Source organism: Pteropus vampyrus, unplaced genomic scaffold (assembly GCF_000151845.1).
Source record: "Pteropus vampyrus isolate Shadow unplaced genomic scaffold, Pvam_2.0 Scaffold397, whole genome shotgun sequence".
NCBI lineage: Eukaryota > Metazoa > Chordata > Mammalia > Chiroptera > Pteropodidae > Pteropus > Pteropus vampyrus.
Genome location: NW_011889178.1, coordinates 1,541,079 through 1,565,562, shown reverse-complemented (window position 1 = coordinate 1,565,562; position 24,484 = coordinate 1,541,079). Strand labels below are relative to the sequence as shown.

Below are 24,484 nucleotides of genomic sequence, written 5' to 3'. Positions count from 1 at the left end.
GCCTTAGAAATTTTATAAGGGCATTAGAGTTTGCCAGCTTTATTCAAGAATCAATATAATGGTAAACACACACTTGTTACTATTTGGAATATAGGTCTCACTTCTGAGTGGGAGAAGTTATCTCCTGCCCAGCTATTAATAAGGGAGACTTTACTGGTTAAGGGAACTTTATAGATGGCATTGCTGAGACTGGAAGTCTAATTGTTGGTTCAGAGAGAGAAGTAACTTAACCAGGTGTTCTTACCTGAATACAGGTTAAATAATACTCAGTTAAAACCCTACAGGTCATAATTTCTTTAAAGACTGAATAAACTCTATAGAAAACTATACTTCAAAGAGGAACCTTTCCCTTGATCGACTATCTTACATCATCTTCTGAAGTTTGTTAGCTATCAACAAGCCTTTAAAGAAAAATTATTAAAATACATGTAGTTAATATTTGATGAAATGTTCCTGTGCATCTGTTTATAGATTTTCTAAGTTAAAAATTACTTTTTTCACTAGAGGAGCTTCTCATTTTTTCTTGTTTCATAATTTGTAACATATTTTACTGTTTTGACTTTGGAAATACATGGTATTTCCTTGTATGAATTTAGCATAATGTACTTAACCTCCATTTTTGGACATTTGAGTCTTGGATATGGAATACCATAATTAGTAAGATCTAGATTAGCTTTTTTTCTTTAAAAATAATTATTCTGTGATTTCCAAATTTTCTAAAATTAACATGTAATAAATTGGTAAACTCTGAAAAGCCTAGAAAAGAAAATAAATGTCACTGCTAACCTCACCATCACCCAGAGAGGAGCCCTTTTAACATTTTGGTTGTATACCCTTCCAATGCCTCTTTTCATGTCTGTGAAGTCACACTTGAAAAAAAGGGGGAACAAACCCCATACTTTTAAAAAACCAAATTGAGATATTGCTACATATACTCTTAAATTTTTTTTCCTTATTTTTCTTTTTTTGGTCTTCTTTCTTTTGTTTTTATTATTTTTTTCTTATCTTGCTCTTTTTTCTATACTCTTTAAATTTTAACATAGTCTTTTACAAAATTACTTTTAATGGTTATATGGCATTCTGTCTTTACTTAGCATAAACCACTTTACTTTCACTTTTTTATATTTAGGTTATTTCCAGTGTTTGTGCTATTATTTTGAATACAACATCCTTATAGAAACTGGAAAACCTTGGGTTGTCCATCCAGACTATCTCAGTGTGTTCTGGCCTTTCTACCTTTTTCTCTTTACCAATACTTCCTTCTTTAAAAATAACACCAGATCAGGTGGACAAACTATTTTTTAAACAATTTATTGACTATCAGGCAATGAACATGCTGGTCTCTGTGAATTCAGAGATCAAAAAGACACGCAGACACATTTTATTTGCTGGAGATAATTTTGTTGGTGATAGATTTATGTATGTATCAGCTTTATGGGGAGTCAGAAAGAGCAGTAGTTGTGAAGGCAGTAGGCAGAGGAGAAGGATCAGGGAATAAGCATTTATTAAGCTCTTTTAATGTGCCAGGTGCTATATCACGTGCTTTACTAGGCTCTTAGTTTGCAGCAGTTTTGAGAAGTATGTAAAGTAGTATTTATTCACCCATGTACACTCAAGTAGTCACTGGGAGAATGCCAGAAGTAAACCCAGCTAGATGTATCTGACTACAAAGCCCCAGGTCTATCCAGGACCGCGCCCTGCCACACCAAAGGAAAGATTCCAGGAGTAGCTGAATAGAAGCTAGAATGGCAAGTAGACATTAGTTAGGTGTGGATGGGGGCAGGGTCATTGTGTAGAGCATGGCAAGAAATTTGAAACAGGTGAGGGGAGTAAAGAGCAGTGATACGAGGCTTAAGCCAACATTTTTAAAAAAATTTACATATAGTAAAATTCACTCTTTTGGGATACAATTTTATGAATTTAGACAATTTAGAGTCATGTAACCATAACACAATCAAGACACAGAACTGGTCTCTCCCCCACCACCCTCCCCGCCCCGCCAAATTCTCTCATGCTACTCTTTTGTAGTCCTTCACCTGATCTGTTCTCCATCTTATAATATCATATAAATGGAATGCCATATAATGTCATATAAATGGAATTATATAGTATACTCTTTTGAGTCTGGCCTCTTCACTTAGCATAATGCATTTTTAATTAAGCAACCATTGATGATGTACTAATTGTTACCGTACAATATTGCTATAGTTTTTTTGCCTCTGTCAAAATGTGCTTATATCATTTCCAACTCTATTTTCAGGTAAGCAGAATGTTTTTTGGCTGAGAAATGATTGTGGTTATAGCTTCAAATACCAAAGAAGACTGAAATAGATTCCTGATAAATGCCCAGGAGAAAGTAAAACAGGAATAAGAAAAAAAAAAAAAAAGCTTTGTTTCCTCATACCCTATTACATCAGCCATCTCCTTATCTTTTGCATATAGAAAACCCACCAGCTTGGAAAGTTTGCTACTGTTTGTGACCTTTGCTAGCTTGCAAAAGAAAGGGAACAGCTGTCAACCATGAGGGGGTGGAAAGTATTAATGTTCTTCCTGGCCAGTTGGCACTGTGTGTCTTTCTGGGGAGGGAACGACAGGTGACCAATTTCTTGCTTTTTATTTTTTGGAGTATATAAATAGTCTAACTTGTTCTTTTGTGCAGAAATCTCAGAGTCCATAGTTAAAGAACCTGCCCTTACAATCATTATGGATTTTTTAAAAAACTCTCTAAATATATATACACATTATTTTCAGTGTCTTAATAAACCTTAGACTCCAAGGTTGAGGACACTATAAGTAATTATTGACAGAAAGCTACAAAAAGTACATACCTTCTTTGGTAAATGTCACTTATATTCAAACTGCCTTTTTTCCCCTTTTGTCCCAACTTAAACACAAAACAAAAACCAAGAGGACTGAGTACTTTTTATAGTAAAACCATGTCAGCCACAGATAGGTGGTGACTACAAGCCAGTGACCAGAATGTAGGTGTCTCTAGAAGCTGAGGGTACACTGTTCTTTGAACTTTTGCCCTTGAATACTTGGCCTACCGTTTCTGTGAATCATACTCAAATACAACAGTCCCCACCTTATTCATGGAGGAATACGTCCCAAGACCCCCAGTAGATGCTTGCAGCTGCGGATAGTACTGAACTCTATATACACTGCACTTTTTCTTATTCTTGCACGCCTTTCATTTAATTTATAAATTAGGCACAGTAAGAGATTAACGATAGTAATAAGATAATTATAACAATATACCATAATAAGTTATGTGAATGTGGTCTCTCTCAAAAAATATCTTATTGTATTGTACTTACTCTTCTTCTTGTGATGATGTGAGGTGATACAATGCCTACAGAATGAGATGAAGTGAGGTGGAGTTTTCCATTTAATATTTTTGGACTGAGGTTGACCATAGGTAACTGAAACCTCAGAGAGTGAAACTGCGATAAGGTGGGGAGGGGAACTACTGTATATTTTGCTCTCTACCACTGACCCCTCCCACCTGGCTCCAGGCTCTTCCCCATCTCCACTCTACCTTGTACAGACTCATCTTTCTGAAGTATAGCTTTCACCAGCTCCTTTCTTGCTTAAGAACCAGTGTTGATTTTTCATTTCTTATTGAAATATCCAAGTTATTTACCTAGAATCAAAAATCCTCATACTGTAGTTTTGCTGTCCATTCATATTTCTCTTATTCCTCATTTCTCTTTACCCTACCTTAGTTGGATCATCCTGGTTTTGTTTTGTTTTGTTTTGTTTTGTTTTGTTTTGTTTTGTTTTTGATTTGGCAACATACTGAGCTCAGTTATCAGTCTTTAATTCATTTCTAATTCCATTTCCCATTGTAGTTGTTTGGAATGTTTTTTTCTACTCTATTAAACCTCCAGTTATCCTGTTTTCCTCATTTTTTTTTTTTAGCAAATGGGACTATTTCCCACTTCATTTAGAAAGATTTAAAAAGTCAGATAAGTACGTCATTGAATCCTGGGTGTAACACTAATTGTCAAGGCTGATAGCCAATATAGATCTGAGTTTTCCCCTCCCCCACCCACAACCTTCCAGTGTCATGGTCCCTCCTATGGACCTCCCCAAGATCCTACAACTAAAGGTTGAAGTAGAGCCCAGCTCCTCCAGCAGTAGGTAGCATCTGTTCTGAGTGGCCAGTGCTGGTGCATCATTAGTTGTTAAATTTTTTTAATTTCACCCTTATTATATGTATGGCTTTAATTAAGTTACTTACCCTCTCTGAGTCATCTCATCTTTAAAGTGGAGATAATACCTGTTTTACAAGATGACTCTTTGTTCATTCATCAGATATTTGTTGAGGGCTTGTCTTGTTCTAAGCACTGACTTAGGTGTTTGGGATACATCAGTGAACAAAACAAAAGTATCTGTGCCTTCTTGGAGCTTGTGTTCTAGTGTTCTGAATATTAAATAAAAATTAATGTTGCATATTCAGTGTGGTGCCAGACATATAGAGGTGCTCACAGTGTCTTGACCCTCTTTCTTTCCCTTTGCCATACTGTTTCCATCAGGGCCAAAGGGCCAAGGGGAATGTGTGACAGGCGATAGGGTGGAGCCAGAATTAATAACTGGACATCAGCTCACCAAAGAAGACTCAAGGCCTGATTACATTGCATGGCAATACAAGTAAAATAGGAAGCTTTTTTGTGTGTGTGTGGTAAAAATACTAGCTGACCTTTCCCTTGGTGGTATTGGTTGCTCACCTTTTGGATCTAGCTCTGTCCATTTATCATTTATCCTCAAGTCTTCCTCCTCCCCATCCCTATTCCATCACCTTAGCTCCCTATCATATCTTTTGCACTATAGACAAAAACAAAAATTGTTACCATTCTTCTGCTCTGTTTGTGCTTCAAGGTGTGGACCAAGTTCTCCCTTTCCTTCCTTTTTATCAGAAATCTTAAAGTTGTCTCCCCACTCATTCATTCGCTCCTTAATTCTTTTCAGTCTTTCTCCCATCACTCTAAGTGCTACAGTCCTTCTATTAGGGTTCATCAGTAACCTCTTTTATTTTTCTACTCAGCTTCTTTGTGTCATCTGTTATTGTTAAGACCACGTGAAGTCAGTGGGCTCATGGCCTCATTGACCTGGGTTCATATCCTAATTCTGCAAACTAAGTGGTTTTGGACATGTTTCTTCATCTTCAAAATGTTGAAATAATATTTACCATTTAAAGTTATTGAAGGATTAGAAAGCTACAACACCTAGCACACTGTCAGGAGATATGGTGGGAATTAAGTGAAAAGTACCTCCTGTTATTGACATTTTTAAAAAATGGCCCTTCATTTTTCCTGAGACTATCTATTCTTGCATGTCCTCCATTCTACTTTACTGATAATTCATTCCTTATTAGTTGGCTTAGACATGAAACATTCGTCAGATGATTAGGAATAATAATCAGAAAGTAGTGTTTACATTTGATCCGCAAGGAAGCAATCTATGTTACCTGGAAAAATTATTAGTGTCACTTAAGTTGGTAAAATTTTAATTGACTTTCTTTACGTTTGGACATCTAATGATCTTTTTTGAAGAGGGAAAAGAAAACCTTTTCTGTTCAGAAATAACACATAACTCTTGTCAGTTAGCAGGAGGATTTTTAATGTGATTTTGGAAAGAATTTGTAACATCTGTTTCCAAAGAGAGCAAGAAAAAATATTACATTTTCCCCCAAAATGTATTTTGTTCAAACTGAATTAGACACCAAATAAAGAGCATTCCTTAAGTTTGGAATGAATAGAACTTTCTAAAAACTGCTCAGGTAACACTAAGCAGTAAAGATCCAAAAAAATTTTATTTACTTTTAACCTTAGACTGCTAAAAGGAGAAAATGAAAGGGTTTGTAGAAGAAAATTTCACTAAAGTAACTAGACTTACTTGTTAGACCCAAAAATACATGTAGAAAAACGCACAAACATGGTTAAGTTTACATATGCTAGATTTTTTTTTTTTTGAAAGGGAGACTTATTTCCTACATATGGGTTTTATCCATTACCTTTTCGGTAAAACATCAGCTCCTAGAAGCAGTTTCTTCACTGTTTATTTTTCTTGTAAGTTTTGCTGAGGTTTTGTATGTCTCTTCCCTAGTTTGCAGCAAAGTGTAGATAGTAACTAGGATAGCTCAGTCAGCCCAAGTGCAGTAGATTATGATGTATCGTAGGTCACATATAGCAATTTCACCTTGGCCGCCCAACCTCCCTCCCCGCGGTCTAACTAAAAGAAGGAAATCAATTGTTTGTCTGTGTATAGACCAGCTTAGGCTCATAGAATCATGGACTGTAAGGGATCTAAGAAATGATGTCATTCTTCTTTCTCATTTGTAAATAAAGATAGTGATACCCTGGTGGTTAGACTCCTTTCCTAAAAGAGAGGTGGTATGATGTGGTGAAAAAGAAACTTTTTATTAAAATCTTGGCTTCCTGCTTACCAACTGTGTAATACCAGTTATCTGCCCTAGTATACAACCAAGAGCTGTGTAATATTGGATGAGTTACTTAGTATCTCTGAGTTTTTGATAAAAGTTAGCCCAGATATATAGTTAGTACCCTTTAAAATTTTTAATAATTTGCTGTATTTGCTTGTTTGTTGTTATTTTCTTAAGCCTTTAACTAGACTGATCATTTCATTAACTGGTAAAAACTCATTTGGTTTTGTTCACCTGATTTTTCCTCTTTTCTATTTCATTAATTTATGTTCTATACTCCTTTTATTTTCTTGAGTTTTTAAAATATAGTTATCGAATGTTTCATTAATTTCTAATGTATAAATTTGTGGCTGTACATTTTCATGTGTCTTGTTTAAGCTGTATACTTTGTTTTGCTTTGTATTTTCATTGTTAATTTCAAACTTTTGTATTTACATTTTGACTTTTCTAGAGCAATGACTTAGTGATTTTCAAGTTTTCAAATGTACAGATTTTGGGAGACTTTCTTTCCCCCTTCATAGACTTGTTAGAATTAAAGATACTATATAGGCAAATACCTGGCAAGTAGTAGATATTCAACAAATGCTTTCGTTTTTCTTTAAAGAAATGAACCTAGAACAGGAAACCTAAAATTACAATAAGCCTAAGTAATACTAAAAATGACTTTAGTTCCATAATATAACCACATAAGAAGATGAAGTATAGCGAGCAAAGAGAGATGATAGGTAAAGGGTAAATCAGGATGAGGTGAGGAAGGAAGCAGAATTAAGGGAGGATGTAGGAATATCAAGTTGAATTAGTTATAGTCTTCTTTGAGGTCATATTCTACTGATCACTTTGGTCTGTGGGCTTTAGGATTTTATTTTTTGTTGTTATATTTCTTATACCTTTGTAATAGAGGTGACCATACATGACCTTTTCTTTGGGGAGGGGGTACATGTGCATGTTGTGAAACCGTGTGGCAGGAGTTCTTATGTTTTTGAGGAGAGAGTCTGTAGTTTCATTAGAACCTTAAAGCGGTCCATGAAACCCAAGAAGTTAAGAGCTGCTATTTTAGAGACTTGATGACGTGGAATAACTCGAAAAGCTTTCCAGGAAAGAATTCTGTTTTTTCCTGCTCCAATAAGAGTAATGACTGCTACCCACTTGAGAGAGATTGAGTGTTCCGTATGATTCCTCAGGTTAGAAGCAGATGACCAGGCATTATACTAAGAACAGAATTTAGCTTTTACTAAAGTGAAACATAAAATTACATGGTATTTTACGAGCATAAATATTGTGATACTTGGTATGAATGACAAAATCTTAACTCTTTGATTACGATTATTTTTATACAGCCAAACCAAGTGTTCTTGGCCTCTATTGAGGGTAGGAATAATTCAGGGAGTAAGAGGAAGCAGTTGGTAGCTGCTGTGGAGATGGGGTACTGTATAAAGGCAAGCTTTGGGCAGCCATAGACAAGAAGCACTGCTGGAGATGAAGAGGCCTACCCCAGGACAGAAGAATAGGGAAGATCTGAAGTCAGTGAGGGAGGTGGGAAGGGATCCCAGACATACTTGACTAGCCCCTCTTGTTTCCCCTTATAGGAGACCTAGTTGCCTGGAGAGAGAAACCAGTTCAGATTTTAAAAATTGGGGGGTGCAGTAGGAATAGGTTCTTTACAGGAAGCGAGCCAAAAGTATGCGTTTAGAGGAATGTTATTCTGAGCACTGGCTCACAATGAAACCTATGTTTCCTCAAGTACTTCATAATTATTTCCTCTTTAAGTTTCTGGAATTAAAATTAGTTTTGCTGTATTAAGTGTTAATACAATTTAGAAATTTGATGGCTCTCAACTTGTTAGTTTGTTTTTAACTACCTAAATCTGCACTATGCAGTATGAGAGCCTCTAACCATGTGTAGCTATTTAAGGTGAGATTAATTCAAATTATGTAAAATTTAAAAATCAGTCCTTTATTCTCACTAGACACATACATATCAAGTGCTCATTAGCCATGTGTGGCTATTGGCTACTGAATTAGATAGCACATCATATTGGACATTCTTGTCATCACAGAAAATTTTGGGATAACACTGCCCTAAATGAAATTATTTTCTTTACTCTCTGCTCCATCAGACTAATGTTGATTTATATTAATATGTAATCAATTTCTGAGATTTTTTTAAATCAAAAACTTGAAAGACTCGCTAGAGTAATATCCTTGTTTGTTACATAATTAAAAAGACAGTGCCACTCTTTTAGAATGATCTGCCCAAGGGCCATTATTTTATCAGGATTTTCAAGCAATGGTGACTTAAAATTTAAGTGTATTCATTATAGTTTATATTCAGCTGCCTCTGCTAAACTGATGACCCTCAAGATTATTTTCACTCTCTATATAATAAGCATGTTCTGGAAGAGCCTGGAACCCTAGAATAATTATTTCACTGTAGGCCTACTTCTCTGAGATCCTGTCAGTGAGGTATAAAAGCTAAAGGATAATTTCTGTTGCTCTGTTTTTTGTTTTAAACAGTACACAAAAATAGGCCTTTTCTTTTGCTTTGGTTTCACACAATCTCTGTACCAAAGGTAGGACTCTTTCAAGTAAGTTGCATATATAGCATAATTTCAGGAAACACAACAAAAAAACTTTTTCATTAAGATAAAGCGTTTTTTTAAAATTCAAAGCTAATCTTGATTTTTTTGTTTTATTATAAAATATTCAAACATGGAAATGTATACAGTAAGAAATGAGTTTTCTACCTGATTTGCATTAATACCATCCCTGGAGATAACTACTTAAAAGTTGGCTGTATATTCTTCTAGGCTTTCCGATGTATATTTAGACATAAACATAAATAATTTATATAAGTGAAATTATACTAAATATGTTTTTACAGATTATTTTACTTAATATATTGAACATATTTCTATGTATGTGTTGATTATTTTCATTCTAATACTATTGATTAGGTTTTTAAAATTTTCCCCAGATTTCATGGTAGGAAATATGAAGTATAAATATGTTTTTATATGAAGATGATATAGTTGAAATGTATGTGCAGCTGCGTTAGTATCATGGTGACCTGTATGAGGTGCTCAATACATGTTAGTTTCCGTTCTTCTTGGACACATAGGAGAAGGGCCATGGAAGAGGAGTAACTTTCTTTTGAGTAGTGAACCTCTGAAGACTCACAAGTAAATGTCCACAAACAACCAGGGTATTAATCTTTCTCTTAAGCATGTTTGTGTTTTGTGATTCAGGTTTATAAATTGCTACACGTCTAGCAGAATTGCTATTTAAGAGTCTTGTAAGCTAGGCTGCCCTGATTATTTTAGGTGCTTTTGGTAAGAGCAAATATTTTTTAATGGTGAATAAGAGACCACATTATGATTTATGTTTTATACTGAGAGTGCGTAGTATAATGTGTGCCATAAAATTGTTCAGTATGTGAGAATGTTGTACATGGGAGTCTCGGGACAAAGTCCTTTGTTAACTTTGAAGATGTGTGGAATGGATGCTGAGGTTGGAAATTAATACTTCTGTCATGGAGCAAGATGTGTAAATGTGTGCTTTACAATCTAAGATCTTTTTTTTTTACTAACAAAATTCACGTATTATTTACATTGAAATAAGCTATACAAAATTGATTTTCTTCACCAAAAATAACAGCAGTATTTTCTGTATTATTCCTAGATAAACCACAAAACATAATTTTGTAGGTTTTCCAGGTTTTGCTTATAAATCAAAACAAGGCACAATAGATATAGTTTTGGAAAAAGGAAGAATAAAACAGACAAATCAATTGTCAGTATTCGTGGTCTCTGATCCTGTCTTGACCATGAAATTGAAGTGTTCAACATATAACTGCTAAAAAGCTTACGAAGATATAGGCTCAACAAAGGAATGCAAATAGCAACAACCAGATGTTAAATAACAATGACAGGTTCTTTCATTCAAATGTTAACTGTAACTCATTCCTTTAAGATCACAGAAAAAAGACAAAATCTACACTGAAATGCTTCTTTGGCAAGCTCACATGTTCCTTTCACTGTCTGGAAATTCCCTTAAGTGTCCATTACAGATTTTTAACAGCATACTTAAAACTCCTGCTATTCAAAGATTAGTTGTGAACTTTATTATAATATTTCATGAAATGAATTCCTTCCTCCTATACTCCTCAAAATGTGTTTCTTCAAAGAACTAATAACTCAATCCCTGACAACTGGATCCACAGTGATGATAAATGTTATATCCAAACTGATTTAACTAAAACAATTCCAAAGTGCCATTAGTAAAGATCTCATAGAAGTGTAACATGACACTTTTCAATACTATCTTCTGGAAGAACTGTTAAGTCTCCAAAGCATGGGAGTTCAAACAGAGGCCATTTAAAAAGACATATTATCAGTGGCTAATGTACTCACTGGGAGGCCTATAGGTCAAGATATTCAGTGGCTAACATAAACCTTACAGCTTTCAGATCCGATTGTTTCTAGTGGTTCTAGAGAAGAAGCTAGGAAAAGATGAGTCTGGAGCTGATAATTATTTGTAAATTCCAGTTTTGAAGTATTAGTGCTTTATACTCTTCGCCATCTCATTTGGAAATCTGGTCTGACTCCTTTCCTGCAGGGAAGTCATGGACCGCTGTTCTGGGTAGATCAGTGAAGAGAATTGAATTGGGTGGGGCTCCAGCTTCTTTTCCCAATTGAGAAAAGAGTGAAGGGTGCTGCTGAGAGAAGTGCTTCCACAGCCATTCTGAAGCTTTGCTGGAGGTAATGCTGACTGTACAAAAATTGCCTTCAGGATTCCAGGAGTTTGTGAATTATAAATTTGTTTTAGCAGTTAACATGGGTATATCAGTATGTTTATCTTTACTTATTAGCACTTTGTGTTCCCAGTGGAAAACAAGCTTGAGAAATAATTGTTAGGCTATAGAATTAGAAGAGCTTCCCTGGCATGTTCTTGGACTTTTTAGATTGTTAACCAGTTTTTTGTTTTTGTTTTTTCATCCTTTCTTGATTTGTTTTAACTTGAGTCTTTTGGAGAGAAAAATTACTTAAAACGTTTCACGTATCTAAGTTTATGGTTCTGCAATATTATTTTTGTGCCTCGGAGGCTTTTGCTCACTTGTTTATTCATTTATTCATTCAACAAGTACTTCTTGAAGTGTTTTTATTATAAGCAGGATTGTGGAGGAAATGCTATCAGATAGTAATCTGCTCAGGGTGAAGGAAAATATACCAAAGGCTGAGGATGTGTGTGTGTATTTCAGAGACAGAAACACATCCATATATATACGTATACAGAGATATGGTCCATAGTTATATAGGAACAGTCTAAATTTTTTAGAATGTCTCTTCTTCCTATTCCCACTGCTATTTCTTATTTCAGGCCTTCAACATCTATCATATGCACCAGTATTTCCCTCTATTCTAATTTCACACTGCTTTTTCCTTTATATAGCTCTTCTCATAGTTTTTTCCCCCAACTAAAGCACAGATTGGATTGTGTGTCTCCTGTTACCCAGAATAAAGTTCAAACTTCTTCATATATACAGTCATAATATAGATTCTGCAAATAGTCCTTTTAAACTCTCCTGAGTTATCCCTTTTAGTTACTGTCTGTTCCATGCTGAGACACTGATCGGTCTCACCTTCTGCCTCCAGGTTCTGTATAGGTCCTATTTTCTTATGCAGACCTCTCATCGTTATCCACCTGCCCTCAGTGTCAGGAGGCTGACCTTGCCCTTTGGCTTCTAGACGGGTTTGGACGATGGGAAGCACTGGCAGGAGGAGAGTGGGCTTCCTGCGTTTATTCTGCCAGTTTCCTCCAGCCAAATCATATCTTATTGGCTCTCTCAGAGGTCCAGTCCTATCAGGCGGCTCTCTTTGTACCTTTTAGTCCTAGGGGTGATAGTGGCTTCAGGAGGTTGCAGTATCTCTTGACTCTCTCTGTCCCTTCCATACCTGGTAATAGTCCTTTATTAAGTTCTTCTTAATTACACAGTTTGGCAGTTTCTTGCTGAAATCTTGACTGCTCCATTGTTGATATTCCTTAAGCTTCAATCTTGCTTGTTTACAGTTGTGTTATTTTCCTGTGGCACTTATCTCTCTTTCATTAAAATTTTTTTAGTGAGGTCTTTTTCATTTCTTCCCTCTTTTAGTCTGTTTTCCTTTTTCCTTACCTGGCTGCCACATAATAGGAATTGAAATATCAGAATGAATAAGGAGTGGAGATTTTCAAGAGGAGGGACATTTGAATTTTCCTGTGGTATAGAATAATATTTATTTAGATATCTCAAATGAGAAAATGGGGGAAAGTAGTGGGTACTGAAGTCAGTATAGTCACTTTAGTAATATCTAGATTTGTACTTCTTTCTTTTCAAAAGGTAAACTTAGCACTTGTTTTTCTTTACCTTTGCTGCTACATATTCGAAGTTAACATTGGTTTACTTCAGTTTTTCTCTGTCTTTAAAATGCATTTAGATTTATACTATTGAAATTTTTTGTAACAGCATGTCTTTGAAGAAGTATGTACTATATATGAAATGGGAGAGATTTTAATTATCCCTTAATTGCAGGAGAATGTAGGAAACGTGTGTGTGTGTATGTATCTGTAGGTATTCACACTATCTTCCTCAATATATCTTAGAAGGGATGCACTAAGAACAGACATACAGTAGCTAACAAATGTGTTTAGCAAGATTGAACTATAAAAGTGAATTCTCAAAAACAAAAAAATCAATTCTCTAAAGGAATTTTAATTAAGAGAAAAATATTCTAGAATTATGATTAGAGTCAAAAATAGTTTCCATGTCCTGTATATATTAAGGAAAGCATACAGCTGTCTTATGAAGGGGTTTATTTGGAGAAGGATCTTCCTATAACAGTAATGTCGACACAGAACTCTTCCATTACTACCCTTAAAAATACTGTCGAAAATAATCTCTATAGCAGATGGAGAATATTTTGTTGCTTCTTAGCGTAGAGATATCTGTCTCCCCTAGGGGGATGGATATGCCTCTCTCTCTCTCTCTCTCTCTCTCTCTCTGTCTCTCTGTCTCTCTGTGTCTTCTTGAGGTGCCATAACAAAATACCATAGACTGGGTGGCTTAAACAACAAATTTATTTTCTCACAGTTCTGGAGCTGGAATTCTGAGATCCAGGTGTCAGTATAGTTGGGTTCTGGTGAGAGCTGTCTTCCTCACTTGGAGACAGCTGCCTTGCTGTGTCCTCACGTGAGTGCGTGCATGTGGAGAGAGAAGTCTTTCTCTCTTCCTCTTCTTATAAGGCTACCAGGCCTGTTGGGTTAGAACACTACTGTCATGACCTCATTTAACCTTAATTACCATCTAAACATCCTATCTTCAAATACAATAAAATTGAGGATTAGAACTCCAACATAAGAATGTGGGGGGACCACAATTCAGTCCTTAGGGTTGTGCATGTGTATATATATAAAACATGAGCAGTAGAGGAAATCTACTAAGTATGAAAGAAATTTATACTTAGACTATGATAACCCAAAATTGAAGCTTATTATTGATATTTCTTCATAAAGACATTGTTGTGTCAGTAGAGATGGTATAATATACTCTCTCACAGGTTACTAATTATACCCTTTTCCCTAAGATTTTGTAGTCTACTCAGTTTTCACTTTCCTTAATGTCTTAGTATTGGACATCCTATGTTTATCTAGATATAGATTTAATACTCTAAGCTACTTTCATTGGCTGTTGTATCACAACACTCTCCTCTTGCTTCTCTATTGCTTACTCTTTTGTTCAAAGAATGGCCAGGGTGTGCTGCCGAATGAGACACACACACAGCCCCTGCCCTCTGGAGCATGTAATCATCCTTTCTTCCTCTTTCTCCTATAATCTCTTTTCGAGATTTCACTATGGAGATTAGTTCTTGGCTGATTGTTCGATCTCTGTTAGTCTTGACTTTAGGCTTTCTCTGAGAACTGTTTCATTCTCTTGGCTTAAGTTACCCATTGCATATATCTCTCTACTTCTGATCTTTATTCTGAATTTTATTCATTTAGCCAGTCAGCAAATGGTTAAATTTTATTCAGAGCCAACAGTGTGCCTGGTGCAGAGGATTACAGGAATGATATAGTCTTTACCATCAAGTTGCTGAGAGAATGCAAAAGATAGTTTAAAATATAGTGTGATAGACGTATATACAACATGCCATTGGACAGATAAGTAGGGAGTGCTTGGCTTGAACTTAAAGGGGAAATGAGAGGGCAAGTATCTCCAGTAGAAAGCTGAACATATTTGAAGGCACCTAAGATTTTGAAAACAGTATATTCAGGCAACAACAAATGGTTCCTTGTGTTTGGAGCCTTGGGCTGCATGGGGAAGAGTGAAAAATGAGGCTGAGCATTTAAGAAGGTGCCAGAGCACTCCAAAGGCAATACACTCAGTACTAAACTAATTTTTTCCATATAAACCAGCTCCCCATCCCAACTTCAGATTTCTGTCAATGGGACTATCATTTTCCCTACTTCCAAAACCCTGACGTGTCGTCTCCAGGCCTGTCTCAGCAATTTGATCAGTCATCAAGTTGAGTCATTTCTAGATTCAAAACACTCTTTCTCACATTCTTTTCTGTTTTCACTATCAACACACCACATAAGTGTTCCCCTTTCTGCTACTTTTTTAAAAAAAATTCTAAAACCCCTTATTTTACCCAAATGCTGGCCTCAAACAAAAGGAGACAGTGATATTTTATTTCCTATAAGCTCTTAGGTCAGTATTTTAAATACATAATTCTTTTTAGTGAACTCAAAATTCCCAAGCCTACTTCCTCCCATTAAAAAAATAAAATTGCAGATTTAAGAGTAATCTGTAGCAAAGATTTTGTTCTATTAACTTTGGGTTTTTATTATGAACATAACATGTGTTTTATACCAAACAAGCTTTTCAAAAGGACAGGCCCCCCTCCCACCCCTGGTGCAATTATATGTTCCTTGTCACATTTCTAACTTGTTAATTTAGCTAGATCGCTTGCCATCATGGAAGGCCCTATATACACTGACTCTAGAAACAGATTACCTGTGTTGGAATCCTGGTTCCACTTACTGGTTTCAGTGAAGTTCTGCAATTCTTAAAGCCTCATAAGTTTATGTGAAAAATGAGAGAAGTGATAGTACCTACTTCACAGAGTTGAGGTAAAGATTGAGTTAATTTCTGTAGCCTGTGCTTGGCATGTGTGAGCATGTAGTACCTGTTGGCTGTAAAGTATTATGTACCCTGAAAACTCCTTGCTCATTCCCTCTGTGATCTCGTTGATGTGCTCTTGCTGACCTTGCATCCATCTACCACTAAATGCTCTCCTTGAACCCTTCTCTATTGCCTATGATTTACCTGCTGTTTCAAGTTCAACTCAGTTGCCTTTGTCTTTTCTGACTACTCTAGTTCAAGTTGACCTCTGAATTCTTTTTATAGGACCTTTTATGCCATTTTAGAAATTAGTCATGTTTTTTGTCTTCTATGATATTTCTTCTAAAATTTACATGTAATACAATTCACTTTTTTTTGTATGCACAGTTCTGTAAGTTTGGACAAAGGCGTAGAGTTGTGGAATTACTATCACAATCAAGATACAGAAAATTTCATCACCCCTCCCCCAATTCTGTCTTGGTGTTACTTTTTAAACAGTTTCCTGAGTATACATTCTCTTTTTACACGTACAATTTAGGCTCTTGAACCTAGTATCTGTTTTACACTAATTTGTTTCCCTTATAAATGGCCTAGCCTAATATTGAGCATATAGTAAGTAGATGCTTGAACATTTAAATTTTATAGAACAAAGCCTAAAAACATGGTAAATTTGAACATATTAAGAAGCTACTAATTAAAGTTATTTGGGTAAAAAATTGCGAATGAAATTACTCTGTATAAATTCTTAAAGTGATTTTGGAGTCTTGCCAGGCCTAATAAAAACCATTTTTAATTTGTCTTTGGAATACAAAGGGCTTGTTTCTTTCTATTTTTATTGTCAAATATACTTATGGTTTCTATTGTTTTCTAACCCTATTAATTTAAATTTTAATGTAAAACAAATTTTATATCTTTCTCCTCAACTCTATTTGGCTGTTATGACATGATTATTAAATGTATTTACTGAGTTTTCCCCTTTTTTCTTAAACATATTTAAGATATCTAGCAATTCAATTAAAAATGAATTAGTTACAAAATGTAAAACCTTGCTGTTTTCTCAGATTTATTTTTCTGTGGGCCAATTTTGCTCTCTTCCCTCATTTTTTTTTTTTTTAACTGATTGTCTCTAAAATCGGAAGTCAACACAAGAGAATTTATACTTGATAGAGGTGAGACTGATATAGACATGCTAATGCTGCATGGTTTCCTCAACCTTCATTCTTGGATATTGTGGAATATTTGTTTTTCAGAAAGGGTACAGTATGTTTTAAGATTTGCACCCCATTCAGTAGACTTTACTTCCTAACGAAGTGAATTGAATTTAACCATGTGTGTCTTTTTTCCCTTCCCCAACAGCTTCCATGCCTATGGCTGTTCTAAATTTGGGCCAAATATATCCATTTCAGAGAGGCTTTTTCTGTACAGACAACAGCATCAAGTATCCGTACCATGACAGTACCGTCTCAAGCTCTGTCCTCAGCACAGTGGGGCTTGGTTTACCCATTTCCTCTGTAAGTAAATTAATAAATAGGTAGCAGTGGGCTTGTTGTGCTGAAGGTTGAATGAAGTGATGGAGTTGGGGCGGGGGTAAATCCAAAGCACTATCCTCACCAGTGTTTATGTGGTGAATGATTGCTTGAGGAATATACCCACTGTTTTAATCTAGGGGCAGCCTCTCCAGTTAAAAGGGGATGCTACCCAAAACAACTTGATGTTATCATGAAGAATTATAGAATGATTATTTTAGAATGGAAGGGTTCATTTAAGTCATTTGGACCAACTCCTTTTAGTATACAAGTGAAGAAACTTATGCCCAGACACTTGCTAAAGCCCAGTAAGCTATTCTACGGCAGAGCTAAAATTAAGATTGTTTGTTTTATCATATTATTAGATAGAAATTGAGACCATAATAAAGGATAGATTTTTTAAATTAAATTTGAGAAAATAACTCTGTAGAAAGGCTATAAATATATATGCAAAAAAAAAAAATCCTCAGAATACGTCAGAATTGTATCATTATTTTTTAAGTTGTATTGACCTTTATATAGTTCATCAGTTTGTAAGATAATATTGGGTTTCATTATTTTAGATAACTGTAAAGTTTCCTTCTAGGTTAAGTTTCACTAACTGGATAAGATTGGCACTTAAGATGTTGTGCTTACTTCCTTTATCCTTGACTCTGATTCCTGAACCTTGCCTTATGTCTCTATGTGACTTGGAAATAGAAGGAGCTGAGTAGAGATTTACCTCCTAGAGTGTCTTGGAAGTCAGCAGGTCATGCCATACTTTTCCTCTGACCACCTATCTCTTATCAGTAGTCTTCCCCAGAGAGTTTACTTAAAAATTTTTGTCTTAAGCAAACTCAGCAGACGCATTTCCACAATAGGACAAGCTGACTTTTCTTTCTCTATTTTGCCCCTAAATTGGCGAAGAATAATAACCTAGTTCTTTGATTTTCTAGTTTATATCTGAGTTCATTTTGTCTAGCAGTTTTTTTGTTTGTTTTTTTGGGGGGTCATTTTTAGTACTGTATTCTCTGAAGGTGAAGGGGGCTTGAATTTTGTTATGTTCCAAGATATATTAAATATTTCTATGTACAGTATACACATTCTAATTTGATTATAACTACTTTTATAGAAGTAAAGGAGAGAAAAAAATCTTGAATTTAGTTTAAGGAGATACTTACTTTTTTTCTAAAACGTAAATTCCACCATAACTGGTAAGTTCTGTGTTAGCCATCAGGCTTACGAAACAATGTGCAGGAAAGCATCTACTACTGCCACTTAGATGATAACAGACAATGTTACTGTATTTGTATGAAGTAAGTTCAAGGTATTTGTTGTAGCCATTATTTTGAGCAGCTATTGACTAATAAAAGTTTTTTAAAAACTACCCTTGTACTTGAGAGTAATTGCTTGAGGATTCGGAGGTTACTTTTTAGTTATTTAACTTGATACATTTAATCTTTTTCTTAAAAAAGCTGAATTATAAAAATACATATTCTTTAATGAATTTAAGAAAATCTGTTATCAAGGAAAAATTTAAAAAAAATCACCCTTCATTCTACTACCTAAGGATAACTACTGTTAACATTTTGATATTATTTCTTTTCGTTGGGCAGTTTTTTAGATCATATGAGCAGTGTGCAAATATAATTTTGTGCCTTGTTTTTTACTTATTTTTATAACAAATATTTTTGAGTTATTATAAGTATCAAACAGCTTAAATTAAGAGCAGTAAAGCTAAATTTAAAAAAAGTAGTAGAAAAAGACTTGGTTTGAATCCTTGAGTTCTTGGCTATGAATTCCTGTGAGGTTGCTATTATAGAGATGTGATCTGGAAAGACATTTTAATGCAAATTTATTTGTATTAAAAGAAGTAGTAGTATTTGGCTACTTTCTGGACCTTAAATGCTATGGCTTGTGGATTAATGTGAAGGGATTTTAGCATATTTCTAGGGTAGATTTGTTTGTTTTAGTAGTTTATATGTAAAACATTTAACTGAACATTTTAAATCAGTGACTTAAATTTTACAATATGAGGTCAATAATTTTTAAAAAAATGCATCCTGTACTGTTTCTTCATCAGCTAATGAAAAAGATGTAACATTCAGAAAACTATAGATTTTCATATTTTTTAGCATAAAGTTTCTTTTTGGGTTTTAAGGATGCACTGTTTATTTAACACTACCTTTTTCCCCTCCCATTTTGGCTTTACATAAGTTTACCATCTCCTTCTGCCGTTCTTTATACATTTACTTTTGTAAGTTTACATTTCTAGAAAAAAGATAAAAGCTTGAATTTGTATGCAGATTTTCAGAGTAATGATAGTAACCATAAAGTTAAATCCCAAATCCCTATGTTGCAATGGATAAGTATGCTTTTTCCAGCATTTAAAATGTATATAGTTTGGGAATAGAAAACTTTCTTTTAGTACTTAATAGGTTATTTTATATTGACGAGTATGTGAGTAGTTGCCTTTCTTAGCTCTCGATTGTTCTGTGGTTTAATCATTTAGTAAAAATTTAACCTAAAATAATATAGCCAATGTTTTTTGTGTGTGCATGACCAATTTATAAAACTCCTAAAGAGACATTGTATTATTTACAATGACCGAAATTGCTCCTCGACCAGCTAGGAATGCATGTGGATGTATGTGAAAAAGGCTTATTAATCCCTTTACATATAAATACTCTTATAAATTAGTGAGAAACAGATGAATGCCCCAGAGCAAAGTGGGCAACAGGCATGAACAAAAAGGTGTTAGTGGAAGAAAAAAGTTGTCAAAAAATGTTAAAAAAAAGATGTTCTTAAGAAATTGAATAAGTTCATTTTAAAACAACACTGAGAACATGATTTGGCTTGTTACATTGGCAAAGGTAAGAGCTTTCCCAGTCTGTCAAGTGTAGAAAACAAGTACTCTCATACACAAAACTGGCAGGGGGGTAAATTGATATTAAAAAGAAGATATCGTTGGACCTAGAAATTATACTTTGAGCAATTTATACTATAGAAATAATAGTTTCATGAAAAGCATTAGTTACAAGATTGTTCATTACAGCATTATTTTTTATAGCAGAAAATTGGAAATAAATTCAGCTGTAGGGGACTACTTATGAGTGACCTCAGTGATGAAATATTTTGATATCCCTTTAATATTTGATGATGTTTATTGATCTGGAAAGATCTTCGTAATATGTTAAGTGGAGGTAGGAGGGAGAAGAGTGGTAATGGTATTATTTTCATTTTATCCCCTGCATTTTTCCTCCTCTCCCTTTTTTCATAGTGTTTTTCACATAAGGAAGCCTGTTTTAAGTTTTTAAAACACCATAGAAATTATTCCATTTTCATTTTGATAAATGTGAATTCTGTCTTAACTGTATACCCATTTCACATAGTTGTTCCAGAAGCTTAACTGTTCTGTGTGTGCTCAGTTTATTCTGTCTCCAGAAATGTGCCAAAACAAAAGATTTCAATGGCGATATTTTAAAATGCATAATAAGTCAAAATCAAAACTTCACTCATTTCTTTAGGGCTCAGCATCCTGTGTGGCTGACTAGTCTCTTTTAGGAGTGATGGGTTGTCTATGGACTTGAGTGGACCTACAGATAAACATAATAACTTCTTGAAGGCAGAAAGTTTGTCTTACATTTTGCAGTATATGGTAATCTAATTCTGACGCTAACCACCAGAGTTAATGTCAAACTCCACAGGTTTAAGGTCACAGTCTGCAATAAGATTGTCCTCACTTTAGTTGTCAGCTACAAATTTTAGGGTCCCCAGGTCACCCACAGTTCTGACCTACTGGTTATAAATCCAAGGGATTCCCATGAACCCCTTACCCCACAAGACTGTCCTCACTTCAGATGCCAGCCACAAGTTTGGGGGATTCTTGCTAAGACTGGGCCATGAAGGCAGAGCAAGGACAGGATGAATACAGAAGGATAAGGTCAAAGCCTAACTGAGAAGAGGACTCAGAGGAGCTTAACTAAAGTTTCATAAAAGAGAGTGTCTCGGTCACTATTTATTATCATTAATGATGAACTTCATCTCAAGTGTATATTGTATGTTCTCATTAGCTCATGATAGAGGAAAATCTATGTGAATATATCTTAATGTGCAAAAAAACCTTTACCTAAATTGTTTTAAAGAAAGCATTATTTGAAATTCTATTATGTCTTTATTGTTTGAAGTGTTTGTCTGTACTTTAGAATGTGCATTGTTCCAGTTTCTGTTTCCACGTTGACATAGTTGCTGTGCTACCTTTTCAGAGTTTCACTCCAGTATGCACAAAGTAATAAACTTTACTAAGGTAAACTTTACTAAAACGCCAGTCTGTTTTGCTCACCATTTTACCCTTAGCACCAACCACAGTGCTTGGTATGTAATAAGGTATTTAATAAACATAGGTAGAAAATTTAACGAAAAACTACTAATATGAAATGGAATATGATTGTCACTTATGTTTAATAATAATTACTACCATGAAAATTTGGCTTATTTATACACCATATTTATATACCATTTATAAATTCAGCTTATTTACAAATATACCATGTTTCCAAGCCATCGCTTAATATTGGATAGCTCATTAAAATATCTTTTTAGGAAAATATTGAGAGACTATTATATTGAATATATATCCTGATTAGAGATATCTTAAAATCTGGAGGAAATTAGAATTAAAGAAATTTAGTATTAAGGAGCTTGGTTTCTTAGGTTGGAAAAAGGTTTTATTTTCTTGTTTACTTATTCCCATTTGGAGCTACATTTCTTGTGCTCTTGAAAACTTACACAAAAATTAGCATATGGATGTTTCTAACAGCTTTATTCATAATTGCTCAAACTTGGAACTGAGATGTCCTTCAGTAGGTGAATGGATAAACTGTGGTATATTCATAAAATGGAATATTATTCAGTGCCAAAAAGAATTGAGCTATCCAGCCATAAAAAGACTTGGAAGAACCTTAAATGCATATGTATATTGTTAAATGAAAGAAGACAGTGTGAAAAGCCTTCATACTGTGTGATTCCAACTATGACATTCTGGAAAAGGCATAACTATGGAGACAATAAAAAGATCAGTGTTTTCTAGGGGTTGTGGGGAGGACAGAGGAGGGATGAGTAGTTGGATTACAGAGAATTTTTAGGGTAGCGAAACTATTCTGTATGATACTGTAATGATGGATACATGATATTATGTATTGTCAAAAATCATAGAATGAACACAAAGAATGAACCCTAATGGAGTTTAGTTAATATATCATTATTGGTTCATTAGTTATGTCAAGGGTACTACGTTAATGAAAGATGTTTAGAAGAGGGGAAATTAAGAGTGATAGTTGTAGAGTGACAGTATATCTTTTACTTTCCGTTCAGTTTTTTTTTTTATAAATGTAAAACTGCTTTAAAAAATAAGATGTATTGTTAAAAATTTAAAAAGAAAAAAATTGCTCATAAAATCTGGTGAAATATCAGTGTTCTTTGGTTAACTAAGATTGCTACAAATAATTATCCTCATAGTTAGTGAATATTTGTACATTCATTGCTAGGGATTGGATTACCTGATAAGATATAAAAAGTAAAGTTTCTAGGCTATGATTCATATAACTTATCTGTTTGTGAACTCAATTTATAAGAGTATTGTTTTTGACTTGAGATTTGTGGTTTTTTACCAAAAGAAAAGAGTGCAAAATTGGTTGACAGTTTAATAAATAGAATAAACTTGATTTAATAAATTTGGGAAACACAATAGTACTTACAAATTCAGTGCCAGTTTTAAATTTTTATAGTGAAAAACGACAAATGAGGAACTGAAATCTTGTGGCCTCTACAGTCTTATAATTAAGAAAATGTATGTGTGGGATATATTTAGTACATTTTATTTTAAGGGACCATTACTGTTTAAAATTTTATTATGTAAATTACCTTGAATACATCAAAGAGTTTGTATTGGCTCTTTGAAAAATAATAGATTGAATTTAGAAGCATCTTTTAATAGTGAAGATTTTTATCTAAGTACAGGTTCACAGTCCATTATCCAAAACTCTTGGAGCCAGAAATTTTTAAATTTTTGAAATGTTATATGATTCATATACCTTATGTAATGCCTTCGGAAGAGCTGAAGAGAGTATCTCATAATCAAGATATTAATATTTATACAGCGAAATATGACGTCAAAGTGGAGTAAATAACGTCTAGGGTTGTTCATTTTGTTCAGGTTAAGTCTTGCCATTAGATAAGTTCAGGTTGGGTTTTGGCACCGAATGTTTTGAAAGAACTAGGATTTTGAGGACTTTGGACCTTCGAATGAAAGCTAATTTAAAATTATTTAATTTCTTAGTCATATTATGTGGTTACTTTAAACAAATAATTGAAAACCCAAAATTTGGTTTTTATTGAGGAGCAGGATCTATGGTTAGAAGTATGTAAACTTAGAACTGTTTATGTGAAACACTTATTTGTGATTGCTGTGCAGGGTTGGTGATGTAAGCCTTAAAAAATAAACAATGCATAAAGTAATTTTTGAATACTGTCTTATTCAGTAATTGTGAAGTGTGAGCAAAAATAGTGTCCTGGAAAGAAGCCACTCATGAAACATTTTGGTGTTTCCTTGTAGCTACAAACAACTTATGTGGCATATCTGGCTTGCTGGAAAATCACTTCATATTTTATCGTAGCCAAAATTTCCTTTGGGCTCCATCTTTAAATAAAAATTTTAAAAAGTTATCTACCATTTCTGTCAATTATCTTTAAGTTTTCATATTTAGAATGAGAATGAGAGTTTTTAAAAAGGGAATTTACTGCTTTGATCATGAACCTGTGTTTCTAGCATGACAAGAAATGAAATGCTATGTTACTTATGGAAAGAAAACTTTTCGTGTTTTTACATCTGTTTTTGTGCCATGAATAGTCAACACTAGTTGAGAGCTGGTATTAGAGCAACCTACTTTCAGAAGGCGGTTCCTAATTGCTGCCTTTCTGGCAGCAGGGTACATAGCAGCAGTGAGGAATCTTTTTAATCTAAGATGACTTTCTACCAGCTATCTTGGCTTGGAGGGCTGGTTGGGGTTGGGGGAAGATCCACTGGGTATCTTGTTTTATCCAGGGGGAATATAAGCAGAGGTCACTGGCAGGGCAGTAAAAGTGAGGAGAATAGTTTAGTGATTGATTTTCTCAGTAGAATACTTGGGAGTTTGGAGCACAACACACCAATCAAGTGTTCAGTTAAATATGCGTATGTGTTAAATCAGATATATTCTTATACTTTGGTGTTAATCTTCTGATATACCTAAAGGCATATTTTTAGAAGATATAAAAATTTGAAAGAAAAGTAAGATTTCTGTTGAATTAATTTCTCTGTAACTTGGGGAATATACCCCTGTTT

At 34.4% G+C, this 24,484-nt stretch overlaps 1 protein-coding gene across 2 annotated transcripts in view; it reads left to right on the top strand.

The window, feature by feature from the left end:
* Positions 1–24,484, top strand: part of PLPP1 (phospholipid phosphatase 1) — a 71,926-nt gene that overhangs the window by 12,941 nt on the left and 34,501 nt on the right. Inside the window, exon 2 of one of the 2 annotated variants that reach the window (XM_011380618.2) lies at positions 16,955–17,109. The exons of the other annotated variant lie outside the window; for it this stretch is intronic. Within the exon in view, the coding sequence (XP_011378920.1) occupies positions 16,955–17,109 (155 nt within the window). The remainder of the gene's footprint in view (positions 1–16,954; positions 17,110–24,484) is intronic. 2 annotated transcript variants of the gene reach the window in all.